The following is a 21,106-nucleotide window of genomic DNA, read 5'->3' as shown; positions in this document are numbered from 1 at the left end:
GGGGAATCAATGTCACATGACCAGGGTAGCTGTGTGACGTGTCGCTGCTCCGGTGTCACGTGGCGGGGCCTGGCGGTTTCCGCCGCGGGTGAGATGGGCGAGGAGGAGGAGGAGGAGCTTGTGTCACGTGTCCAGCTCCGCTCCTGCGCCTCGCTCATCCAGCAGCAGCAGGAGGCGAAGCGCAGGCGCTGGGCTCGGCAGCGAGCGCGCGGGATGGCGGCGGGCGGAGGTGAGAGCCCTGCTGGGGCCTCGCGCCTGCTGCCCGCGCGCGCTCCCTCGGCGCCGCCAGCGGTCGGGCCTGACCCGGGGGGCTCTGCTGGAGGCCGCTCTTCCCTCCCCTCCCCCCGCCAACGGGCCGGGCTCTGCCCCGTCAGCGCCCCTCGGCCGCCAGCCCTGGGTGTTAAGCGCTGTCAGCCCCAGGCCAGCGCCGGTGTCGGCGAGCGGGGCTCCAAACCCCGCCCCTAGCGGACGGGCTCCCTCCCTTTGTGCTGCGTCTGCGCAGCACCTGGCACGCGGCTGGGGCTCCCGGCGCTGGGGTCAGGCCGCAATGCGCCGCCGGGGCCTGCTCGTCATGGGGGCGCGTATGCAGCCTTGGGTGTCTCTGAGCGGCCCTTGCTGTTAGCCCCTCTCTGTGTCGCCCGTGGCACCCGCAGCCGGCTCGCACTGCAGGGTTGGGAACACGCCCCCTGCCCATCGGGGGACGCACATACACGCGGCCCCAGGCACCCTTCCAGCATGTGGCTTGTTGCCCCATCCTATTGCCCTCCTGTATGTCTCGCTTCTGTGGCGACTGTAAGTTCTCTGGGTCATTAATCGTGTCTCCAAATCTGTGAATGCTCTTAGTGCTCTGTAAACAGCAATGTGGTGTGTCAACTGTCAGACAGGATCTCTGTCCTAATGAAAGATAACTGGGTTTAAAAGCAAACGTGATAGTCGCTAAGATTAACTGGGGTTAATTTTACTGCAGTTAGCCTGGTTTCTGTGGCTTTCATTTTTCAAATCCCGATAATGTAGATTGTGCTGCTTTGACAATGGCAAATGTAGCGTTGTACATTTAGTGAAATCCGTATTTTCAGACAAATGGTGGGTGTCAGTGGACCATCCTTACCTATCTGAAAACACTTCCCCATCAGTGAGAACAGTAAACTCTGAGACTGTGTGTTTTGAAACCATAGCTAAGGTTGCCTTAATTTATAAATTTTACAGTGTTTTAAAGCATCATTTTAATTAGCTTTTGATCACTGCTTGATTGTGAATTTTTAACGTTGATTAGGTAGTATATCTTTTTAATTCAAAATCAGACTCAAAACTTCTAGTCTAAGTCCATTCAAAACAGGGTAAAGTCAGGAAGACTCAATTTAATAATGGATTTCTACAAAGAAGTGCATTCTTGTTATAACTTTAGTACATATTCTTCACAACTCAGACATGGTTTTCATTTTTAGATGGTAAATACTATACATTTTTTAAATGATTCATTTTGAAAATGTTTCAGATTAGTTTTACAGCTATATCAGAAAATGAATGACTGGTTATTTTGTTTACCAAAGGTAATTGAAGCAGATAGTTCACCTCCTAATGACTTCATAAATATCTCCAATTCAGCAGATTAATCGTTAATATTTGGAGGACTTTCTTGCCATGCTGTATTAGAAGGAGAAGATCTGCAGACAGACATTTAAAATGTTTTATTTAACTAAAACAACAACATTAGGTATTCTGGATTTTCTTCTTCAACAGCAAACATAATATTAACAAAACAAGCAACTAAATTCAAAAATTTATCTAAACATTCAAGTTTTTTTTTAAATCAAGTTTGTTTTTGTTTTTTTAACTAAAATAGTTACATGAAATATTTTTTTTAAAAATTGTCAGCCAGGTGAACATGAGAAACTTAAAATATTGGCTTCTGTAGCTAACTCCGTCATCTTCACCTTCATTTTCCTGTTTGTTCATAATCTGGAAAAGAAGAACAAGCTTTCCTGCTTTTTCAGGTCCCGAAGAAATTCTCAGTTTGGAATTAATTAGTCTAAAGGAAGAAAATATTATTCCTACACCAGCAGAAGAAGCTACTGCTGTTAAAAGTGAGATTATCACTCAACTGTCTCTGAATCCAAGTGATTAAGTGACTTCCACAAGTTCACTGTTGTTGTCTCTTTAAAACCTCATCAGGAAACACACATTTCTTGAATGGTTCTTATTCCCAAACTGGGTCTCTTTTACAGTCTGCTGCCATTATAGGTTTCTTTCCTAATAAGAGACAAGTATGGTAGATCTCAAATCAATGAAGGCTACACTCAGAAAGACTTCTGGAATGTGCTGCTCAAATAGTTTCACATTTGTTTCTACTGCCTGTCTCTCCCTTCTCACATTTATCTCCAGACTTCTCCTTGTCCAGATCTATTCTGGCTCCAATAATCTTCTATTCATTGAACTTTTTGAAACTTTGCAATTTTAGAGAGAGGTAAGGGATTGACTCTGTGTACACAAATTTGCAGGGAGACAATAGGGTTGAGGTCTGTTATTTCTCACCTCTATATACTATTTATTTAAAAATATTTTAGCTGTTAACAAGCATGTTATCTCTGGATACACAAATCCACAGTTTGGGAACTGCAAAACTAAGCATCTCTGATGGGATCTTCTAGACTGAGCACTGAGTGCCATTGGATTAACCGAAATAATCTATGTAGAAGGCCCTGGAACCCCATAAAATTGGGTCCCTAATCTATGAACTATTGAAACTCATTTACAAAACTTTTCTTAAACATTACATGAATATACTGTCTCATACTATAGAATTAAAATTTTTAATCCCTATTCCATGATGAGATATCTTTGAGCTATAATGTATCTTTAGATTGCTTTTTGAGGGAAAAACCTTTTTATCAAAAAACTTATATATTTTAAAAATCATTGATTTTTATCCACCCTGATTCAAACTAAATGTTTCTTAGAGGAGGTTCCATATTCTGGCAGTATGTGAGCAGATGCCCTTCTGTCGTCTTTGTACATCCTTATTTGTAGTATAATGTGATCCACAGAGAATTTGACTTCTATGCAGTCTTCCTCTTACCCATTTTTATGATCATTCCAAGTCCTGTAATGAGGAATATTTGGGAGGGGCTGGGTTGGGAAAATTAATGGACATCATGGCAATAGCAGTGTCTCATCCCCCACACACGCACACCTGTGGGGGCCCCCCCCTTTTTTTTAATGCAATTGTTACAGCTACCTGGACATCTGAGGTGTTGATCTAGCATATCATATCTGGCACCTGAACTCACCAAGTAACTACTTCTGCAGGGCATGTGTTTCCCAGCCGCCAAAGACATGCAAGTCCACTGTGATCTTTTCAGCTTATGCCTCTTGTATGTAATATTTCATCTCCATGTTATAGGCTAGCAAACTCTGTGTGTATCTGAAACTGTTTGTCTGATTCAGCATGTTATATTGTAATCACATGGCATCCAGTGCTTTCAGTTACCGATGAAAATGTTGACTCCTTAACTATGAATCCCCTCAGCTGTGTAAGTTTTTTTGCTTCAGGCTAAAACTTGGTGTACGTTCATCTGCCAGTAGATTTACTATTTAAAAGTTTGGCATCTTTTGGTCCCTGTCTCTAGGCTTTTGAACTAGCATATTTGAACTGTTAGGATGCATCCTGCAAATGAGCCATCTGTTAACCCTGCATCCCTGGGTATTCTGAGGATGTTATGTCAAATGTATGTTGCAGTGCAAAGATGTGCAGTAGACAGTCTCTGCTAGAGAAGGACAAAGAAGACAAAAATAGGATCACTAATAATGGTGCAGCTGACTTTTTTAGGCCTGTTATTCTTGGGAGGCTGTCGTATATGAAAAATCAGAAGTACAATTGTTAAAAACCAAGCCACACAAACCTTCAGAAAGCCAGAACATTTAGGCTATGGCAAAACTAGTAAGCATTGGATGAATGTCTATTTTGACTATATCACAGCTAGGCATTATAGCAGAGCACTGAGTGCAACTCCCAGGAACAATGGAAAGTGATGGTTGAGGCTGAATTCTTTGGATTTTGTTGGGTTTTTTACATGGAATGGGAGGTTTGTTTTTCTTGGTAGCAATTTATGAAAGATCCACACCTTTCTCTTCCCCACAGAATTTAATTTAAATAATTCAGAGATGGGAAGGATGGTTTCAGCACTTTAGCTACAAACTGGGAATTGGAAGACGTGTGTTCTATTCCTGCTGTTGACATACTGAGTGATCTTGGGCAAATCACTTACCTCTCTGTTTCTTTTTCCCTGTCTGTAAAATGGGAGATTTGCTTAACTCTACAGAGAGGGATATGAAGTTTTGTTTATGAATGTTTGCCTGGTGCTTTGAGATCTGAGGCAGACGCTATGTAAGCATAAAATGTTGTATTAGGAGTTCTAAGACTGTATTTGAGCTGAGAACAGGTGACTGAAGCTACCTGTTCTCTTTAAGGAGGTTCTTCTCCTGCTTCTTAAATCTCATCAGGACAGTACCATTTACCATGCTTAAAGGCTCCTCATCTGAATGCTGCTGGCTCAGAGTAGTGAGTTGAAGTACACTTGACTAGAGAATAAACCTGGTCTCTGCCCTTCATTGTCATATTGCCCGCTAGATACACCTATGCTCACATGCATTTTCATATTCACAGCAAAGAAAGAGGACTCCTGCGAGGTGCTGGACCTGGCAGAGTACACCAAGAATCAGCCCTGGTGGCGCAAGCTCTTCGGGCAGAGCTCTGGTTCAAGTGCTGAAAAGTACAATGTAGCAACTCAGCTGGTGATTGGAGGAGTCACTGGATGGTAAGGTGATGGTTCTTTGGTCCCTTTAGCAGGCATGGGGTTTCTTTAATGCAGGGGTTGGCAACCTATGGCACGCGTGCCAAAGATGGCACGCGAGCCGTTTTTTAATGGCACGCAACTGCCTGCAGGGACTCCGCGTGCCATTAAAAATCCTGCCGATGCGTCAAGCTGCAGGGTCCACGCTTCCCGGCTGGAGTACTGGCCGAGCGCAGCAAGCCGCCGGCTCCTCCTCCGCCTTCCCCTGGAGCCCTGCCGCCGCGCGCGCAGCACTCTGGGGGTGGGGCAGCGTTTGGCTCCGTGGAGATGCTCCCCACTTATCCAGAGCCCTGCTGCCACACGTGCAGCACTCTGAGGGGCGGGGCTGGGCTGCGCGCGCGTGGAGGTAGGGCTTCGGATGAGCAGGGAGTCTCATGGTAAGGGATTCGGGGCCGGGGTTGGGTAAAGGGTGGGGGCAATCAAGGGACAGGCAGCAGGGTGGGGGTTCCCGGGAGGGTGGTTAGGGGTGGGAGTCTCTGGAGGGGGCAGTCACGGAGCGGGGGGGGGGAGGGGGTTGGATGGGGCATGGGAGTCCCGGGGTCTGTTGGATAGGGGTCAGGGCAGTCAGGGGACAGGGAGCAAGGAGGGTCGGGGGAGGCAGTTAGGGTGGGTTGGTCTCTGGAGGGGGTGGTCAGGAGACAAGGAGCTGGGGAGGTTGGATGAGTCGGGAGTTCTGGGGGGCTATCAGGAGGCAGAGGTATGGAGAGGGGTTGGGCAAGCAGAGGGTGGGGTTGTATGGGTCCAGAGTTCTGGGGGGCTCCTGCCAGGGGGCAGGGAGCGGTTGGATGGGACATGAGAGTCCAGGGGGTTCTGTCTGGGTGTGGGTAAGTGTTGGGGCAGTCAGGGGACAGGTAGGGGGTAGGGTTCTAGGGGGGCAAACACGGGACAAGGGGCAGGGAGGCTTAGATAGGGAGTGGGGTCCCAGGAGGGGGTAGTCGGGACAAGGAGCGGGGGGAGGGTTGAGGGTTCTGGGGGGGCAGTAACCCAGCCTTCTGCCCTGCCCGCCCGCCCCCCCCACACACCCAGTCTTCTGCCCTGAGCCCTGCACCCCCCCCACCCCACAGTCTTCTGCCCCAAGCCCTGCACCTCCCCTACACACCCCAGGCCCCTGCCCTGAGCCCTGTACCACCCAGCCCTCTGTTGACTCCTTCACCCCCCAGCCATGACCCCAGCCCTGACTCTGGCACCCCCACACATACCCAGCCCCCCTACCCTGACACCTGCACCCCGCACATCCTCACTCCCACCCTGAGCACAAAATGGGAGCTCCTGCACCCCTACTCACATTCCCACCTGCACCTCTCACACCAAATGGGAGCTGCCCAGGTAAGTGCCCCCACACCCAAACCTCCTCCTGTCCCAACCCTGAGCCCCCTCCCTCATTTTAGCTCCTGACCAGACTCTTCACCCCCAGCCCTGTGCTCGGTCAACTCCCACCCTCAGCTCAGTGCAGAGAGAAGAAGAGAATGGGCCAGAACCAGGGAAAAGGTAGGTACCCACTGCATGTGGGCAGGGCCAGGACCCAAGACCGGCAACGGGCTGAGCAGGTCCGGCAGCCGGGATCCCGGCTGGCAGGAGCCAGCGGATGGAACCCCTGAGCGGTAGTGGGCTGAGCCGCTCAGCCCACTACTGGTCTGGGGTCCCAGTTGCTGGCCCTGCACAGCCTGCTGCCGGTCTGGGGTTCTGGCTGCCAGACCCTTCCTAGCTGGGGTCCCGGCCGCAGGCCTCACTCAGCCCACTGCTGGCCTAGGTGAACAGAACCCCAGACCAGCAGCATGCTGAGCAGGCCGGTGGCATAAGATCAACATTTTAATTTTAAATGAAGCATCTTAAACATTTTGAAAACCTTGTTTATTTTACAATACAACACTAGTTTAGTTATATAATATATAGACTTGTAGAGAGAGACCTTCTAAAAAACATTAAAATGTATTACCGGCACACGAAACCTTACATTAGAGTGAATAAATGAAGACTCGGCACACCACTTCTGAAAGGTTGCCGACCCCTGCTTTAATGTATGAATGATGATGGAGTGCTAGTCATCAAAAGATTGTATCTGTTTGGTGAGATATCCCATGAAGCATATGCATGTGGGTGGCAAACAACATTTCAGAGGTGAAGGGAGATTAGCCTGAGCTTTGTATCTTCAGGCATATCTTGTTCAGTTACATGAGCATTTCATAGAATTGAAGGCCAGAAGGCACCATTATAGGATCATAGAAATGTAGGGTTTGGAAGGGACCTCAACAGGTTATCTAGTCCATCCCTCAGCGCAAAGGCAGGACCAAGTAAACCTAGACCATCCATGACAAGTGTTTGTCCAGTGCTGCCAATGATGGGGATTCCATGACCTCCCTTGGAAGCCTGTTCCGGAGCTTAACTATCCTTATAGTTAGGTTAGATATTAGGAAAAAATTCTGTCTGCCTTGCTGTAGACTAAGGTCATTACTTCTTGCCCTAACTTCAGTGGCCACGGAGAACAATTGATCAGTGTGCTCTTTATAACAGCCCTTAACACAGTTGTGCCAAAATTTTTCCTGTTGTGCCCCCCGCCCCCTCTTTTATCGGTAATGGAATCTGTCCATGCTGCGCGCCCTCCCTCCCATTACTGCACAGTGCTGAAGACAGAATTAAGACAGCTGTGGCCAGTGGTGGAGCAGAGCTCCCTCCTTGCCCCGCATGGGGGCTGGCCCAGGCCCTGCTGCCCGCCTTCTAAATGTTCCTTCGCACCCTCGGCCCCTTCCCCATCTTCTTTTCTCAAGGCTAAATATGTACAGTCTTTTAACCTTTCCTTGTAGGTCTGGTTTTATAAACCTTTTAATCATTTTTGTTGCTGTCCTCTGGATGCTCTCCAATTTGTCCATTTCTTTCTTAAAATGTGTGTTGCCAAGAACTGACCACAGTACTTCAGCTGAGGCCTCAACAGTGTTGATTAGAATAGAACATGTACTTCCCATGTCTTACATGTGAAACTCCTCTTAATACAGAATTAAGGTCATCCGGTCTGACCACCTGCATAATACAGGCTATAGAACTTCATGCAGTGATTCCACCATCAAATCCAATAACCTGTGATTGAAGTAGAGTGTATAATTTTAGAAAGATATCCAGTCTTGATTTAAAGACTCTTTAAGTTATGGAGGATCCACCACATCCCCAGGTTAGCCGTTCCAGTGGTTATCTTTTGGAACAGATGCTTGTGAGTCTTCTAGGATGACCAAGACCTTGGGGCTATGCCCTGGGCCTAATCATTGTCTCTTGGGAGTCAGGCTACAGTATTTTCCCAGAGAACTTTCTTGTCTCCTCATCTGAGAAGAGTTGGACCTAAAGGGTTCAGTGTACTCAGAAACAAATCTTTTGCTGCTGAGAGGAAGAATTGGCATATTGGTGGCTTGTGACTCTGAGGCCACTTCTAGATCTTCCTGTTGGAATATTCCACAATCCACAGTGCCACTAGAGTGTGCTCTCTTCTAATTAAGATATTGCTTTTTTAAAAAATGAATAGTACAGAGTTTAAGCGTAGAAGTTTCAAGTTATCAGGGAATAGCATACAGATTATCAAGGGGTGCAAAGTTCGGTTTAAGATCGGATGGCATAAGGAATACATAATCTGCAGTATCCCTGATTGGGGGTAAAGGGTTAATGAGTCAAAGTACAGACATTGAGATATGAAGGTATGTTGTTCATATAATTGCTATGTTCAGGTGTGGAGTATAATGCGTGGATACGATGATGATAAATCAGGAAGTACAATCAGGACTGCTTTTCTAGCACATTATGGCAAAAAGCAAGAGTTCTCCCCATTCTACTCCAATGATAAGCCACTTAAAGCATAAGATGTACCCTTGCAACATGTATCTATTCGCAGTATGAGCCTGTAACTTCTGTCTTGTGCCCAGGCTGTTTGCACCTATTAGCAGAGCAATCCTTCTGCAGTTTTATAATCTGAATAGTGAATCTGTATCATCTGAAATAATGCTTGATGTGGGTGATGTCAGACAATATTATATATAGGGCCCTACCAATTTCACGGTTGTGAAAAACATGTCCCAGACTGTGAAATAAGCCCTTCCTCATGAAATCTGATTTCCCCCATGCTGCTGGGAGTGCCCTAGCTGAAGGGGCTCCTAGCTGCAAGCCTGGCTGGGCTGGGAAGCAACAGGACTTGTGCTTTCCCTGCACTGCCTCTTTTGGGGGCAGATCAGACCTACGTCCGGGTGCCTCCCCCTGCTGCAGGAAGCTCTGGGGCTCAGCTCTGGCTATGAAATTGATCAAAATGGACCATGAATTTGGTAGGGCCCTAATTATATATCTCCTTACTGCTTAACCAAGTAGTGAGAGCTGGGTTCATCTATGTTTTGATAGCAGGGATGCTCATGTACGTAGAAAGGAAATATTCCTCCACACCAGGTGGAGTCTCATAGACTCTAGGACTGGAAGGGACCTCGAGAGGTTATTGAGTCCAGTCCCCTGCCCTCATGGCAGGACCAAATACTGTCTAGACCATCCCTAATAGATATTTATCTAATCTACTCTTAAATATCTCCAGAGATAGAAATTCCACAACTTCCCTAGGCAATCTATTCCAGTGTTTAACTACCCTGACAGTTAGGAACTTTTTCCTAATGTCCAATCTAAATCTCCCTTGCTGCAGTTTAAGCCCATTGCTTCTTGTTCTATCATTGGAGGCTCAGGTGAACAAGTTTTCTCCCTCCTCCTGATGACACCCTTTTAGATACCTGAAAACTGCTATCATGTCCCCTCTCAGTCTTCTCTTTTCCAAACTAAACAAACCCAATTGTTTCAGCCTTCCTTCATAGGTCATGTTCTCAAGACTTTTAATCATTCTTGTTGCTCTTCTCTGGACCCTCTCCAATTTCTCCACATCTTTCTTGAAATGCGGTGCCCAGAACTGGACACAATACTCCAGTTGAGGCCTGACCAGCGCAGGGTAAAGTGGAAGAATGACTTCTTGTGTCTTGTTTACAACACACCTGTTAATGCATCCCAGAATCACGTTTGCTTTTTTTGCAACAGTATCACACTGTTGACTCATATTAAGCTTGTGGTCCACTATGACCCCTAGATCTCTTTCTGCCATACTCCTTCCTAGACAGTCTCTTCCCATTCTGTATGTGTGAAACTGATTGTTCCTTCCTAAGTGGAGCACTTTGCATTTGTCTTTATTGAACTTCATCCTGTTTACCTCAGACCATTTCTCCAATTTGTCCAGATCATTCTGAATTTTGACCCTGTCCTCCAAAGCAGTTGCAATCCCTCCCAGTTTGGTATAATCTGCAAACTTAATAAGCGTACTTTCTATGCCAACATCTAAATCGTCATAAAAGGACACAGTCCAAATAGTCTAGACCTACATCTAGTCAAGACTATCAGTCTTCAAACTTTATCTTTACAAACCATCTTCTCCATTTTTGAGAAACTAAAACAACTGCCCTGGAATGTGCAGGATCTGCTTCACATGCTATGCACTCTTGTCATGGTATAATCCCCACTCTGAACCTTAGCGTCCAAAAAGATGGGGTACCAGCATGAATTTCTCTAAGCTTAATTACCAGCTTAGAACCTGTAGTGCTGCCACCAACCAGGAATTACAATGCCTGGTACACTCTGGTCCCCCCAAAACCTGGCCCGGGGACCCCCAAGACCCAGACCCTCTGGATCTTAACACAAGGAAAGTAAACCCTTTCCTTCACCGTTGCCTCTCCCAGACTTCCCCTCCCTGGGTTATCCTGGAAGATCACTGTGATTCAAACCCCTTGAATCCTGAAACAGAGAGGAAAATGCACCTTCCCCCCTCCTTCTCTCTTCCCCTCCCAGATTCTCCCTGAGAGAGACAGTAATCCTAACACAGAGAGAATTTAGCCTCTCTCTCCCCCTTCCCTCCTTTTCCCCACCAATTCCCTGGTGAATCCAGACCCAGTCCCCTGGGGTCTCACCAGAATAAAAAAACAATCAGGTTCTTAAACAAGAAAAGCTTTTAATTAAAGAGAGAAAAAACCGTAAAAATTATCTTTGTAAATTTAAGATGGAATAGGTACAGGGTTTTTTAGCTATAGGCACTGGGAATACTCTCCCAGCCTAAGTATACAAGTACAAATTAAAATCTTTTCAGCAAAAATACAAATTTGAACTCCTTTCAGCCAAATACACATTTGCAAATAAAGAAAACAAACATAAGCCTAACTCGCTTTATCTACCTAGTACTCACTATTTGGAATCTATAAGAACCTGTATCAGGGAGATTGGAGAGAAACCTGGTTGCACATCTGGTCACTCTGAGCCCCCAGAGTGAACAACAACCAAACACTAACAGCACACACACAAAAACTTCCCTCCCTCAAGATTTGAAAGTATCCTGTCTTCTGATTGGTCCTCTGGTCAGGTGACAGCCAGGCTCACTGTTCTTAACCCTTTCCAGGCAGAGAGATATGAAGCACTTCTGTTCTATTAACTCTTACTTATCTGTTTATGACAACTCTGGTCCAGAAGCAGCTAGAAAAAATACCAGTCCAGTTACAATTTTATTCTCTCAGCCAAGAGGATGTTATCCAAGATTCTTTGTCAGAAATGGCCATCAAAAAAATCCCACGTTCATGTCATTTGAAAACTTGTCAGAAAATTAGTGGTAAAGGAGTAAAAATCTATAGATGGAGTGAGGATATGCATGTGAACATTTAAAGGGACTCAGTTTTACAGTCTGTTGTGGGGTCCCACGGAGCTGACTGCTTTGCCTTTCCTTCCCCTAGTCCCAAATTTGCTCTCCTCCTTGTTCATCTGTCTTCCTTGGTAGGGGCGGCAGGTTTGTATAATTCTTGGTAGTGCCCTGAATGTGTCTTAAGTCCCCCCCCGCACCCCCACTCCACCACCTTGTAAGCCGATATATATTTAATTAAATAATGTAAAAATGGACTGGAAACAGTAAGCGTTTAACAGTTTCCCTTTATTACAAAATATCTATTGTAAGAAAAAAAATTAACTAAGAATATCACTGTTATTAATACTCTTTTGAATACAGAAACAACCAAGCATTCTTTGATCAATAACCCTCAAAAGCAAATACTTTCTAAAATTAAAACAAATATAGCTCTTTCTTTTGCAATGTTCTTTTGTGATGATCAAGAATTTGTTGCTGGGATAAAATGAAGCTACAGTGCACCACACCACAAGATTACAAGGGCCAGTTAAAAGTGGAAAGTCAGAAGCACCACTCGCCTGCTTCAATATATTATATGTTGTTGTACCTGTTGTGATGAAGTGGGAATGTTCTTAATGTTTTCTCTAAATAATGTGTGGGTGCCTCAGTTTCCCCTGCAAGGTGCCAGAGAACAAAGAGATCAGGTGGCCTACTTGCCCGGAAAAGAGACAAAGGCCAGAGGAGGGGCTGGAGAAATGCATAGAGGAAACTGAAGCACCACACAGTATTCAGAGAAAACATTAAGAACATTCCCACTTTGTAACACCTGCATACAACCAATTATATACTTTAAAGGGTGTAAAATCAAGTATTGTGCTAAACACGATCATACCCCAAACTGACTGCCAAATTTAAGTTGCGTGTTTTTCCCCTCAGGTGAGGGCTCTGGGGTGGGGCTGAGGCGTTCACAGTGCAGGAGGGGGCTCAGGACTGTGGCTCAAGTCTGGGGTGCTGGGGGTGCAGGCTCTGGGGTGGGGCTGGGGAGAAGGAGCTTGAGGTGCAGACAGGCTGCCCAGGGCTAGGGCCAGAGAGGACTTCCCCCTCCCCTCTCCCAACTTCTCCCCACCTGCAGCAGCAAGCTCTGGGGGAGGGACCTCTTGTTGTCATCCCGTCCCATCCCCCCCGCAGCACACTCACTCTGCATCACTGTCGCTGCACATAGTCCTATGGCCCCTCTCAGGTCCAGGAAGCCCCCTCGCCTCCCCTATGGTGAGTACTAGGGATGTGGGGAGGCTGCCATCATGTGTGGCCTCCCTTCTGCTGCCTCTCACCCTAGCCTCACTGGGGGTGGGGGATGGGGCTGTCCCTTGCCCAGCATACGGCAGGAGTCGTGGCTGCGGGATTGGGGGGGAAGGGGGAGAAGGGCAGGGTGTCACAAAATTTACCCAAGCCCCAGCTGGTCAGGTCCAGGAAGCCCCGTCCCCATCTCCCCTGTGGGTGGGTGGGTGCTGTGGGGGGGAGGAGGGGACTGCCATCACATGTGGCTTCCTTCCTCCCATGCTGCCCCTCACCATAGCCTCACTGGGGGTGGGGGATGATGCTGCCCCTTGCCCAGCATGGGGCAGGAGTGGTGGCTGGGTGGAGGGGGAGGGCAAGGTGTCACAAAATTCACCCAAGCCCCACTGCTCAGGTCCAGGAAGCCCCTCCCCCCATCTCCCCTGTGGTGGGTGGGTGCTGCAGGGGAGGGGACTGCCATCACATGTGTCTTCCGTCCTCCCCTGCTGCAGCCTGCTGCCCCTCTCCCTAGCCTCACTGGGGATGGGGCTGCCCCTTGCCCAGGGTGGGGCAGGAGTGGTGGCTGCTGGGGGAGTGGGTGGATCACAGGGTCAAACACTCACAGAAGCTCCAGCAGCTGCTCAGGTGAGTGAGGTCCACTCCAGCTGTCTCCCATCGCAAGCCCCTTTGGTGTCTCCTCCCGGTGGGTGCCGTGGGAGGGGAGGGCAGCGCTGTCAAGCATGTGTGTGCCCCCTCCCGCTCCTGAGGTGGAGCAGCAGTGCAGGCAGCCGAGGGAGAGCCGCGCCCTGCTTTCAGTCAAGCAGGGACGCTCCGGGGCCGGGGGGCGGAGGGTGCGGGATGCTCCAGGGGCAGGGTGGGAGGGAATGCTGTGGGGGCGGGGGCGGGCAGTTGGGGGCCAGGGGACGCTGCAGGCAGGGCCAAGGGAGAGACCCAGCTCCAAACATTGGTGGAGCAGGGCCCTGGGCCCTGAATATTCCTGGAGCCCGGGCACCTCAGGCCCATGCAACTCTCCGCCCCTGTTCCTTGGTTAGTGAGGCTGTTTCTGGGGTCTCTGAGTGGTGTGTGTGTGTGTGTGTGGAAGGATGGAGTATCTATAGAAAGCCAAAGTGTGTGTGTGTGGTATTTGAACTCATTTTCTGGCCTGTCTTTCTTTGATTGTAGGTGTACTGGCTTCATTTTTCAGAAGGTTGGAAAGCTGGCAGCAACAGCAGTGGGTGGTGGCTTTTTCCTACTTCAGGTGCGTATGGTTAGTCTAGGCTTCATGAAAACTGCTCTTGAGGATAGTTCTGAGCTGCAGAGAGGTAGGCTAGTCCAGTGGTTAGGGTGCTCGCCTGGGTATCAGGAGCCCTACGTTCCACTTCCTGCTCTGCTGGAGATTTCCTGTGTGACTGTGGGCAAGTCACTTCAGATATGTCTTCTGTAGTCCAGGTCTGCAGCTCGGACAGACATACCTGCACTAGCATGGCTAAAAATAGCAGTGTAGATAGATGTGGTGGCAAAGGCTTCACCACTGCATCGACGGTGCTATTTTTAGCTGTGCTTGTGGCTAGTGCTAAAGTGGGTATGTCTGCCCAAGCTGCCACCACACCTGGGATTGCAGTATAGACTGTACTTTTCTGGGCCTCAGGTCCCTCTCTGTGAAATGGGGATAATAGCCCTGCCCTGCCTCTGAAGTGTTGTGAGGGTAAACACATTGCAAATTGTGAGGTGCTCATATACTATGGTAGTGGAGTGACATAAGTACCTTTATGCAAGCATGCTGCATCACAGTGGGTGGGGCTTCTTCGCTTTTAATAGCTGCAATTGAGTCAATATGCATTGTCTGAAGCTGCTGATTTTTTGACGTTAAGGCCTGCTTTCAAATCCAAGACGGGGCCTCTTCTTCTCTGAACTGGCAGCACAGCAGAAACTATGTCCCCTGGACCGAGCATTGGAGGGAAGCCATGTGCTCAATAGCGACTACTGGCCAAGGCGAGGGGCAGCACTGAACTTCATAGGCACTGTCCATGTCTGCTCAGCCAGGCTGAGTTTGGCTTTAATGTAAGGCCTCACAGGGCACCACCCTCCAGAGTCTGGTTAGGGACGAGAAGCCCCCTGTTAATGTATTCTTTGGGGACAGTGCAGCAATAGAAATTACTCATTTACTCAACTATATCTTCGTTGGCTTTAAAAGCCTTACCCTTCTGGAGCAGGGCAGAGTATCCTGTACTGGGTTGCTGGGCCAGGAGGGCAGGAAACTGAAGTCTAAATTTCACTGTTGTATGTGAGGCAGAATGCAACTACTAGACCCTATCCAGTGATCCCCTTCTTTGTTCCAGCACTTAAATCGTGTATAACTGCTTCCCCTCACCCCGCTAGATCTCCTTGTCCCGTTAAAGGTGGATGTCTCTTTAAAGCATTGTTCAGGCAGTGTTTCAGTGTTGGCCCACCATAACAAGACAAAATACTTATATGGAGACAACCTATTAATAAACCATGCCCTCTCATAGCAGCAGGAGATCTGGAATGTGACAGCTGCATGTAGGCTTTGAATGATAGCAATATAACAAGCTTGGGGGTGAGTAAGTGCAGTTGGTGCCAGTTCTGTATTGCAAAGTAAAGAGGCTGACCTAGGTTAATGTTAAACAATATGTAAAAATCTCTGCGTGTGAACTTCCAATGGAGGATCCTACAGATAGAGGTAAGCAGAGGGGTCCTGTGTAACTGAACTATTTAGTTAATTTCTCCATGCCTCTAGCCCGTTTATATTCCCTTTCCATTAATTTAGTTAGTAGAATAGTTCTCTCACTAACCAAAATGAGATGGTACCTTCTAGAGTTGTTGAGTGGGTTATTTGGGTTAGCAGTGGGGCAGGAGGGAAAGGAAGGTCTTGCTAGCTATGGGTTATGCAGGATTCATTTCATGTTTCTTACCACCACTCAAATGTAGATTGCGAACCACACGGGATACATCAAAGTGGACTGGAAACTAGTAGAGCAGGACGTGAGCAAAGCCAAGGAGCATCTGAAATTTCACAGCAGTGGCAGCAAACTGTCCCCAGAAGTTAAAAGCAGAGTTGATGAGGTGAGAGCACTTCTCCTTCTCAGATCTTTGCCTGGATGTATCCAGATGCTGGAGAGAAGGGTTGGGAACTACTTCTAGGGCTCTTTTAAGGGTAACCACACAGTAGCAAGACAGGGTAGTGGGCAAATCTGCTAGATGTCCTGTGAGAACATGAAGATGGCTTCCAGATGGTGTTTCACCATACAGTGCCCTGTGGGAAATCCCTTGGAATCCAAAGAAGGACCCCTCAGAGCAATTAGGACAGCTAAGCAGATAGCACAGCGTAAAAGTGCATCAGTCACTCTAGACACCCACTACACTCTGGATCAGTGTGTGCAGGGGCATTTGTCCCCATGCCTCCTGTCTTCTAGATCTTTGACTGCTAATTGTGGAACAGCTATAAACGTTTGAAGCCCCTAAGGCATGTTCAGAATGTCTGCAGCACATTGTGATGCCATAGTGTGCAAGCAGTGAATGAAGTAGGGAGGGCCATATCTTTGCCCTCCCCTCCTGTGGAAGAGGAGTGGAATAGCACTAGTTCCCCTGCCACTAATTTTGGTAATTAGTTGAACTAGGTATGGATAGTGAGCTGGGTGCAGTGGGTGGGAGGGCTCAGTGCTCATCTGACCTAAGTGACTGGTTCTAATGTGTTTTGACTGTCCTCTTCCTCCTGCCCAGGTGATAACATTTCTGAAGAAGAACATTATCCTGACTGGAGGGTTTGCTGGGGGATTCCTGCTTGGAATGTCTTCATAGAAACTACACAGAACTGACTACTCTGTCCCTTCTCACCCCTTCCCACTTAGTAAACAGTGGGTTGTGCTGACAGACTCGGCTTCTTCAGGTCCTCCTACTCCTCCTGAGATCAAGTCCCCCACTACCACTAACTTTTCTCCCTTTCCTTTCTCTGTACCTGATTTCTGTTGGTGCTGGAATCAATCAAGAGAATTGTGACCCTCAGCGTCTGCTTGTTGATCTGACTCCCTATCTCAATCAGAATGCCTCACTGCAGTTTTCAGGGTCAGTTGCAACCCCATGAATAGCCTGCAGGATGGAGATCTGAGAACAGGCCCACTGCTGTGATGCACAAGACTGACCGATATAAGCTCTCCTCCTCCAGTGCACACAAGGTTCGTCAAACTCCGTATGCTCCTAGTTGCCTTGTATTCTCTCTTCTCTGGTAATAGGAAAGCCCATACTTCCTCCAGGAAAATGGTATTTTCATGACTGTCCATGGATGGAGGCAGAATTGTCAGAGGCTGTCTGAGAACACGCTCAGAAATGGACATAGGTGTTTGGGGAAAAAGCTAATTCCACAGTGGGTCGTGGCAAAGTGAGCACATGGCAGAAATACTATTGGAGATCTGATCTTCTGCCTTCACTCCTCCCTAGACACTTGCCATTATGTTACACACAGGTGATCACTTATCTGTGGTATTTATATATCCCCTTAATGGAATTGCAGCATTGGCACTGCCAATAGAAATTGTGAGTGTTGCATGTCACTATCCCAGCTCCTTTCTTATCATAGGTTTTGAAAGTCATTGGGCATCCCACCATTGAGAAGATATTCTCCTCTCTCACTCTCCAGCTGGTGTCTCAGCCAATGAACTTTAAAATGCACTGAGGCTGTATGTCTGTCTGGCAGAAAGTCTGCCTGAAGTGTCTGTGTATATGACTGAAACCTGCACTACCAGCCCATTCAGTCCGGCATACATTTCCATAGTTACAATAACTCTAATTTATCCCTGGTGTCACATCAGCATTTCTGACGCTAAAGCCTTTTTCTCTGGAATTGCAGCTACCTGTAGGTATCTGATGCACATGGGGCAAGCTTTCTGGAAAGTAGTGCCCTGGGCAGATGAAAGTAGGTGGGATCCTCCTCTGTGTAATACAACGTGGGATATGATGTCCTGGAGCAGGATTCCAGTTTAAGTGCAGACAACTGTTCAGGATTCACACTCGGACTAGGATTACTTTGAATCCAGAAAGCCATTTGTCTCCCTTTGCAGAGCAGATTCCATCTGCCCTCAGCGAAAGGCTGAATCTTCCAGGCAGTCCCCGACTCAGCTGCACCGTAAAATCCCTGGTGATTACCTTCCTGCCTGTCATATGTGCCTTTACTGAGCAGTAGGTGACATGCTCTTATAATCATGAGAGCCTGTGTTAAAAGAGCTACTGGGCATGTGAGGGGAGCCAGTCCCATACGTTCCTTCTCCAAACAGAGACTGGCACTTCAGTGCCATAGACAAAGGAGTAGGTATCCCAGAACAGCTCAGTCTGCTTGCCTCTCCCTGCAAAAAATGATAGCACTCTTACCGTCTTATCTCTTTGGAAGCTAGACAGTGGGTGATGGGAAATGCACTCTGTGCTGCTGTCAGTCTGGGTTAACTCGCCCCCTTCCTCAGCTCCATTGGCTTCTCCCATTCATGCAAAAACAAGCATGTGTGTCCAGTTATTTCAATTTGTTTTAATTCCTGCACCTGCAGACCCATCACTGGGCTATAACATGGAGATGGGTTCTGATTGGCCTGGAAAGGCATGTTAACTGTTAACCACATCCTGAGCATCTCTATCCTTCAAGAAAAATGTAAAAATGACAGAGATCCATTCAGTATTGCCTAGTACTAGGCTTTGCTTGTCTCCCTGCTCAGACATCCTTTGGAGAGGAAGGAGGTCCAGCTGGTGATAAGCACATTCTTGTTGAAGGTTGGTTCCGTTCCGCCTCTGAAATCATGCCCTAGAATTATGTTGAACTCCAGGAGCTCATTGTGTGCATGGCTGGACGCTGTTCAGAATATAGTGTCCATGGCACAAGGATGCACGTTGCACTTCTATTATGCTGCAGTAATTCCATGTTTACAGTGTTTAGCATTTGACCTGACTGGAAGCAAGGGATGTACCCAAAAGAATGCCAGGAGCCCTGAGTACTGTCCTGTCCTATTAGAGCTGTGGCAGCCTGGCAGCTGCAGCTGTTTTCAGGAAAGCCCCTGACATTTCATCTGTGCTAACTTTATTTCGCCATGTCTGTCCCCTGACACACAGAGTTTAGAAAGTCAGTCACATCATTTCAGCTTTTCTTTCCTTCCTGATCCCATAGTAGAATATGCCTTTACCTAGTCAGAATCTTTGCTGTCTTGCATTCTCTGGCTGTCTACAGCAGGGCAGGAGAAATTGGGCTTATAGCATGTCTAATGATGTACAGTCAAATGCTACAGGAATTGTGCAGTGATATAGGTGCACGATAACAGTTGGTTAGGGAGCGGGGCAGCTAGCTGCTGTGTTGGAAGAAATTCTGTATAGCGGAATGATCTTGATGCATTTATAAAAACATATCTTGCTAGAACTCTCCTGTTCAAATAGGAAGATAGTATACCTACACCTCTGCCTGGTGTACTAGTAACAAAGCTTTTTATTCAGACTTCATTCTTCCAGCCTCCCTCCAAAGACAATGCTGAATAGAAATGACCCTCCCCCTTTTCCCTTGGAAGTGACAGTTTTAGGATAACAGTTATAACTTGACCAAAACATTTGGCCTGGTACCTCTCTCTCCCATTAGCCTGATGATCTGCTGGAAATTTAATGGTGAGTTCTGCTCATGTGGGTATAAAAACTGGCCACGGTCTCTTGACTTCAGCATCCTCCTTTCCAGCTGCCATTATATTCCCTTCATGCATGGAGAGACTGCTGTGCATGCAAAGGCTCTGCTGGTGCTATATTGCTATAGCCTTAGAAGCAAGCAACTTCCCACCAGACCTCAGGGCTGTTCCTACAACTTCCTGCTAACTGATGCCAGTTAATAAGCCCAAATCCTGGCATAAGACTCATTAGTCTAACGAGGAATATATTGGGAGCCCACTCTGACCCTGAGGCATTTAAAAATAGCTATTTTGTCTAGAATATTATAAATTGATTCCGCGGGGCTAAGCAACTGCAAGAAAGAGCTAAAACTTAACTTCTCAAAGGTGTTGCTGGAAGAGAGGTCAAACAAGTAATTTAAGTACAGCCACAGTAGTTTCTGGTTTGAAGACTTGGAGGAAGAGAGGGAAAGCATGGGGCATCCATGTGTTGTTACCATGGAAAGTGTAAAACTGCCAAACTGGAGCTTCCTTGGTACCTCTCATGAAGTTCTATAAGTAGCTAAGATATTTTGTTCTGGCAAATGTGATTTTTGTATATAGCATGAAAATCACATACAATTTTTGGTCATGTCATGGGTGCCAAAATGAAATCTTAATCCCTCTTCTGTTTTGTTTCAACAGTCTCTAGCACCCATGCCAGGAAGTTGTGGTTTAAAAATAAGTAGGCTTTTAAGATATTTTTGTACATTGTATGTAGATGTTTGTTGAAGTGATATCTTATTAAACTGTTGCTCTAATCACTTCTTTCGGTGGTCTGTTTTGGGAACAAGCATCGCTTTGCCACTCCCTGCACTGCAAACACTCTGTTTATGGTAGCCTAGAGGAGAGAAGGCAGGAGCAGTATCCAGTACTGTAACTGAAGGAGCAGTTGTTGTAATTCTGGGGGAGACGCAACTGGGAGTAAAGCCAAGATCATTGGAGATATTTAGGAGCCTACCTCCTGTTGAAATCGATGAATTAAGCTCCTAAATACTTGTGGGGAGCTGGGCCTCAGTATCCATGAAGGGGGTTAACTGGGAGTCTTCCTCAGCTGTGCACTCCATGTAACCATACTTCAGTCCGACCTTGCGTAGAATACTAGCCTATTGTGCAAGGTGCCAGTCCCAAGGCAGATGTGTGGTTGAGCTGGGCCCTACCTGTGAGCTTTTAATTCACATCGAAAAAATTTCCTTTCACAGCCAAACATCTCTATTTCTGGGCTGCTAACAAGCTCTAATAAGCTGCCTTTTGTGCAGCCAAGCTGAGAGTCTTATGTGAGCATGTTGGGGGCAGTCATATGAATTCCTGATTTCCTGGGGGCTGGGTAAATGTGGCCCTCAAAGATAATCATTCCCTTCAATAACCCTGGCTTATCTATGTTAGTGTTGATCCTCTCCCCAATGGGGCAATTGGTGCAATCTCATTCAGCATGTGCCTAAGGAGTCTTGGATTTCCCTAGCTATTTTGCCCTCCAGGGTAAGAAATCAATGACACCTCTGCAAGCTCCTGTTGTAAGAGTCTCCCTACTAACAAATGTCACACTCCATCCAGTCAAGCAAACAGAAGGGAACAAAAAAGTAACTCTTGCCCTAAGGCTTCTGCATTAGACACAATAAAAGGAAACTAAGCAGTCATGGGAT

The 21,106-nt window shown here is 47.2% G+C and overlaps 1 protein-coding gene across 2 annotated transcripts; it reads left to right on the top strand.

Moving 5' to 3' along the window:
* Positions 1-78: 78 nt before the first annotated feature.
* FUNDC2 (FUN14 domain containing 2) lies at positions 79-20,230 on the top strand. 2 transcript variants are annotated; one of them, XM_050965708.1, is made up of 5 exons: positions 79-229; positions 4,664-4,814; positions 13,966-14,041; positions 15,733-15,867; positions 16,525-20,230. In XM_050965708.1, exons 1-5 carry the CDS (start codon positions 94-96, stop codon positions 16,600-16,602), a joined length of 576 nt encoding a protein of 191 aa, XP_050821665.1. In that variant the 5' UTR covers positions 79-93; the 3' UTR covers positions 16,603-20,230. The 2 variants fall into 2 exon arrangements, with proteins under 2 accessions (XP_050821665.1, XP_050821666.1); XM_050965709.1 differs by lacking the exon at positions 79-229 and adding an exon at positions 520-792.
* Positions 20,231-21,106: the final 876 nt, after the last annotated feature.

The sequence above is a fragment of the Gopherus flavomarginatus genome, chromosome 8, assembly GCF_025201925.1.
Source record: "Gopherus flavomarginatus isolate rGopFla2 chromosome 8, rGopFla2.mat.asm, whole genome shotgun sequence".
Taxonomy (NCBI): Eukaryota; Metazoa; Chordata; order Testudines; family Testudinidae; genus Gopherus; species Gopherus flavomarginatus.
The sequence above is the reverse complement of the archived record's forward strand: the minus strand, read 5'-3'. Positions and strand labels throughout refer to the sequence as shown.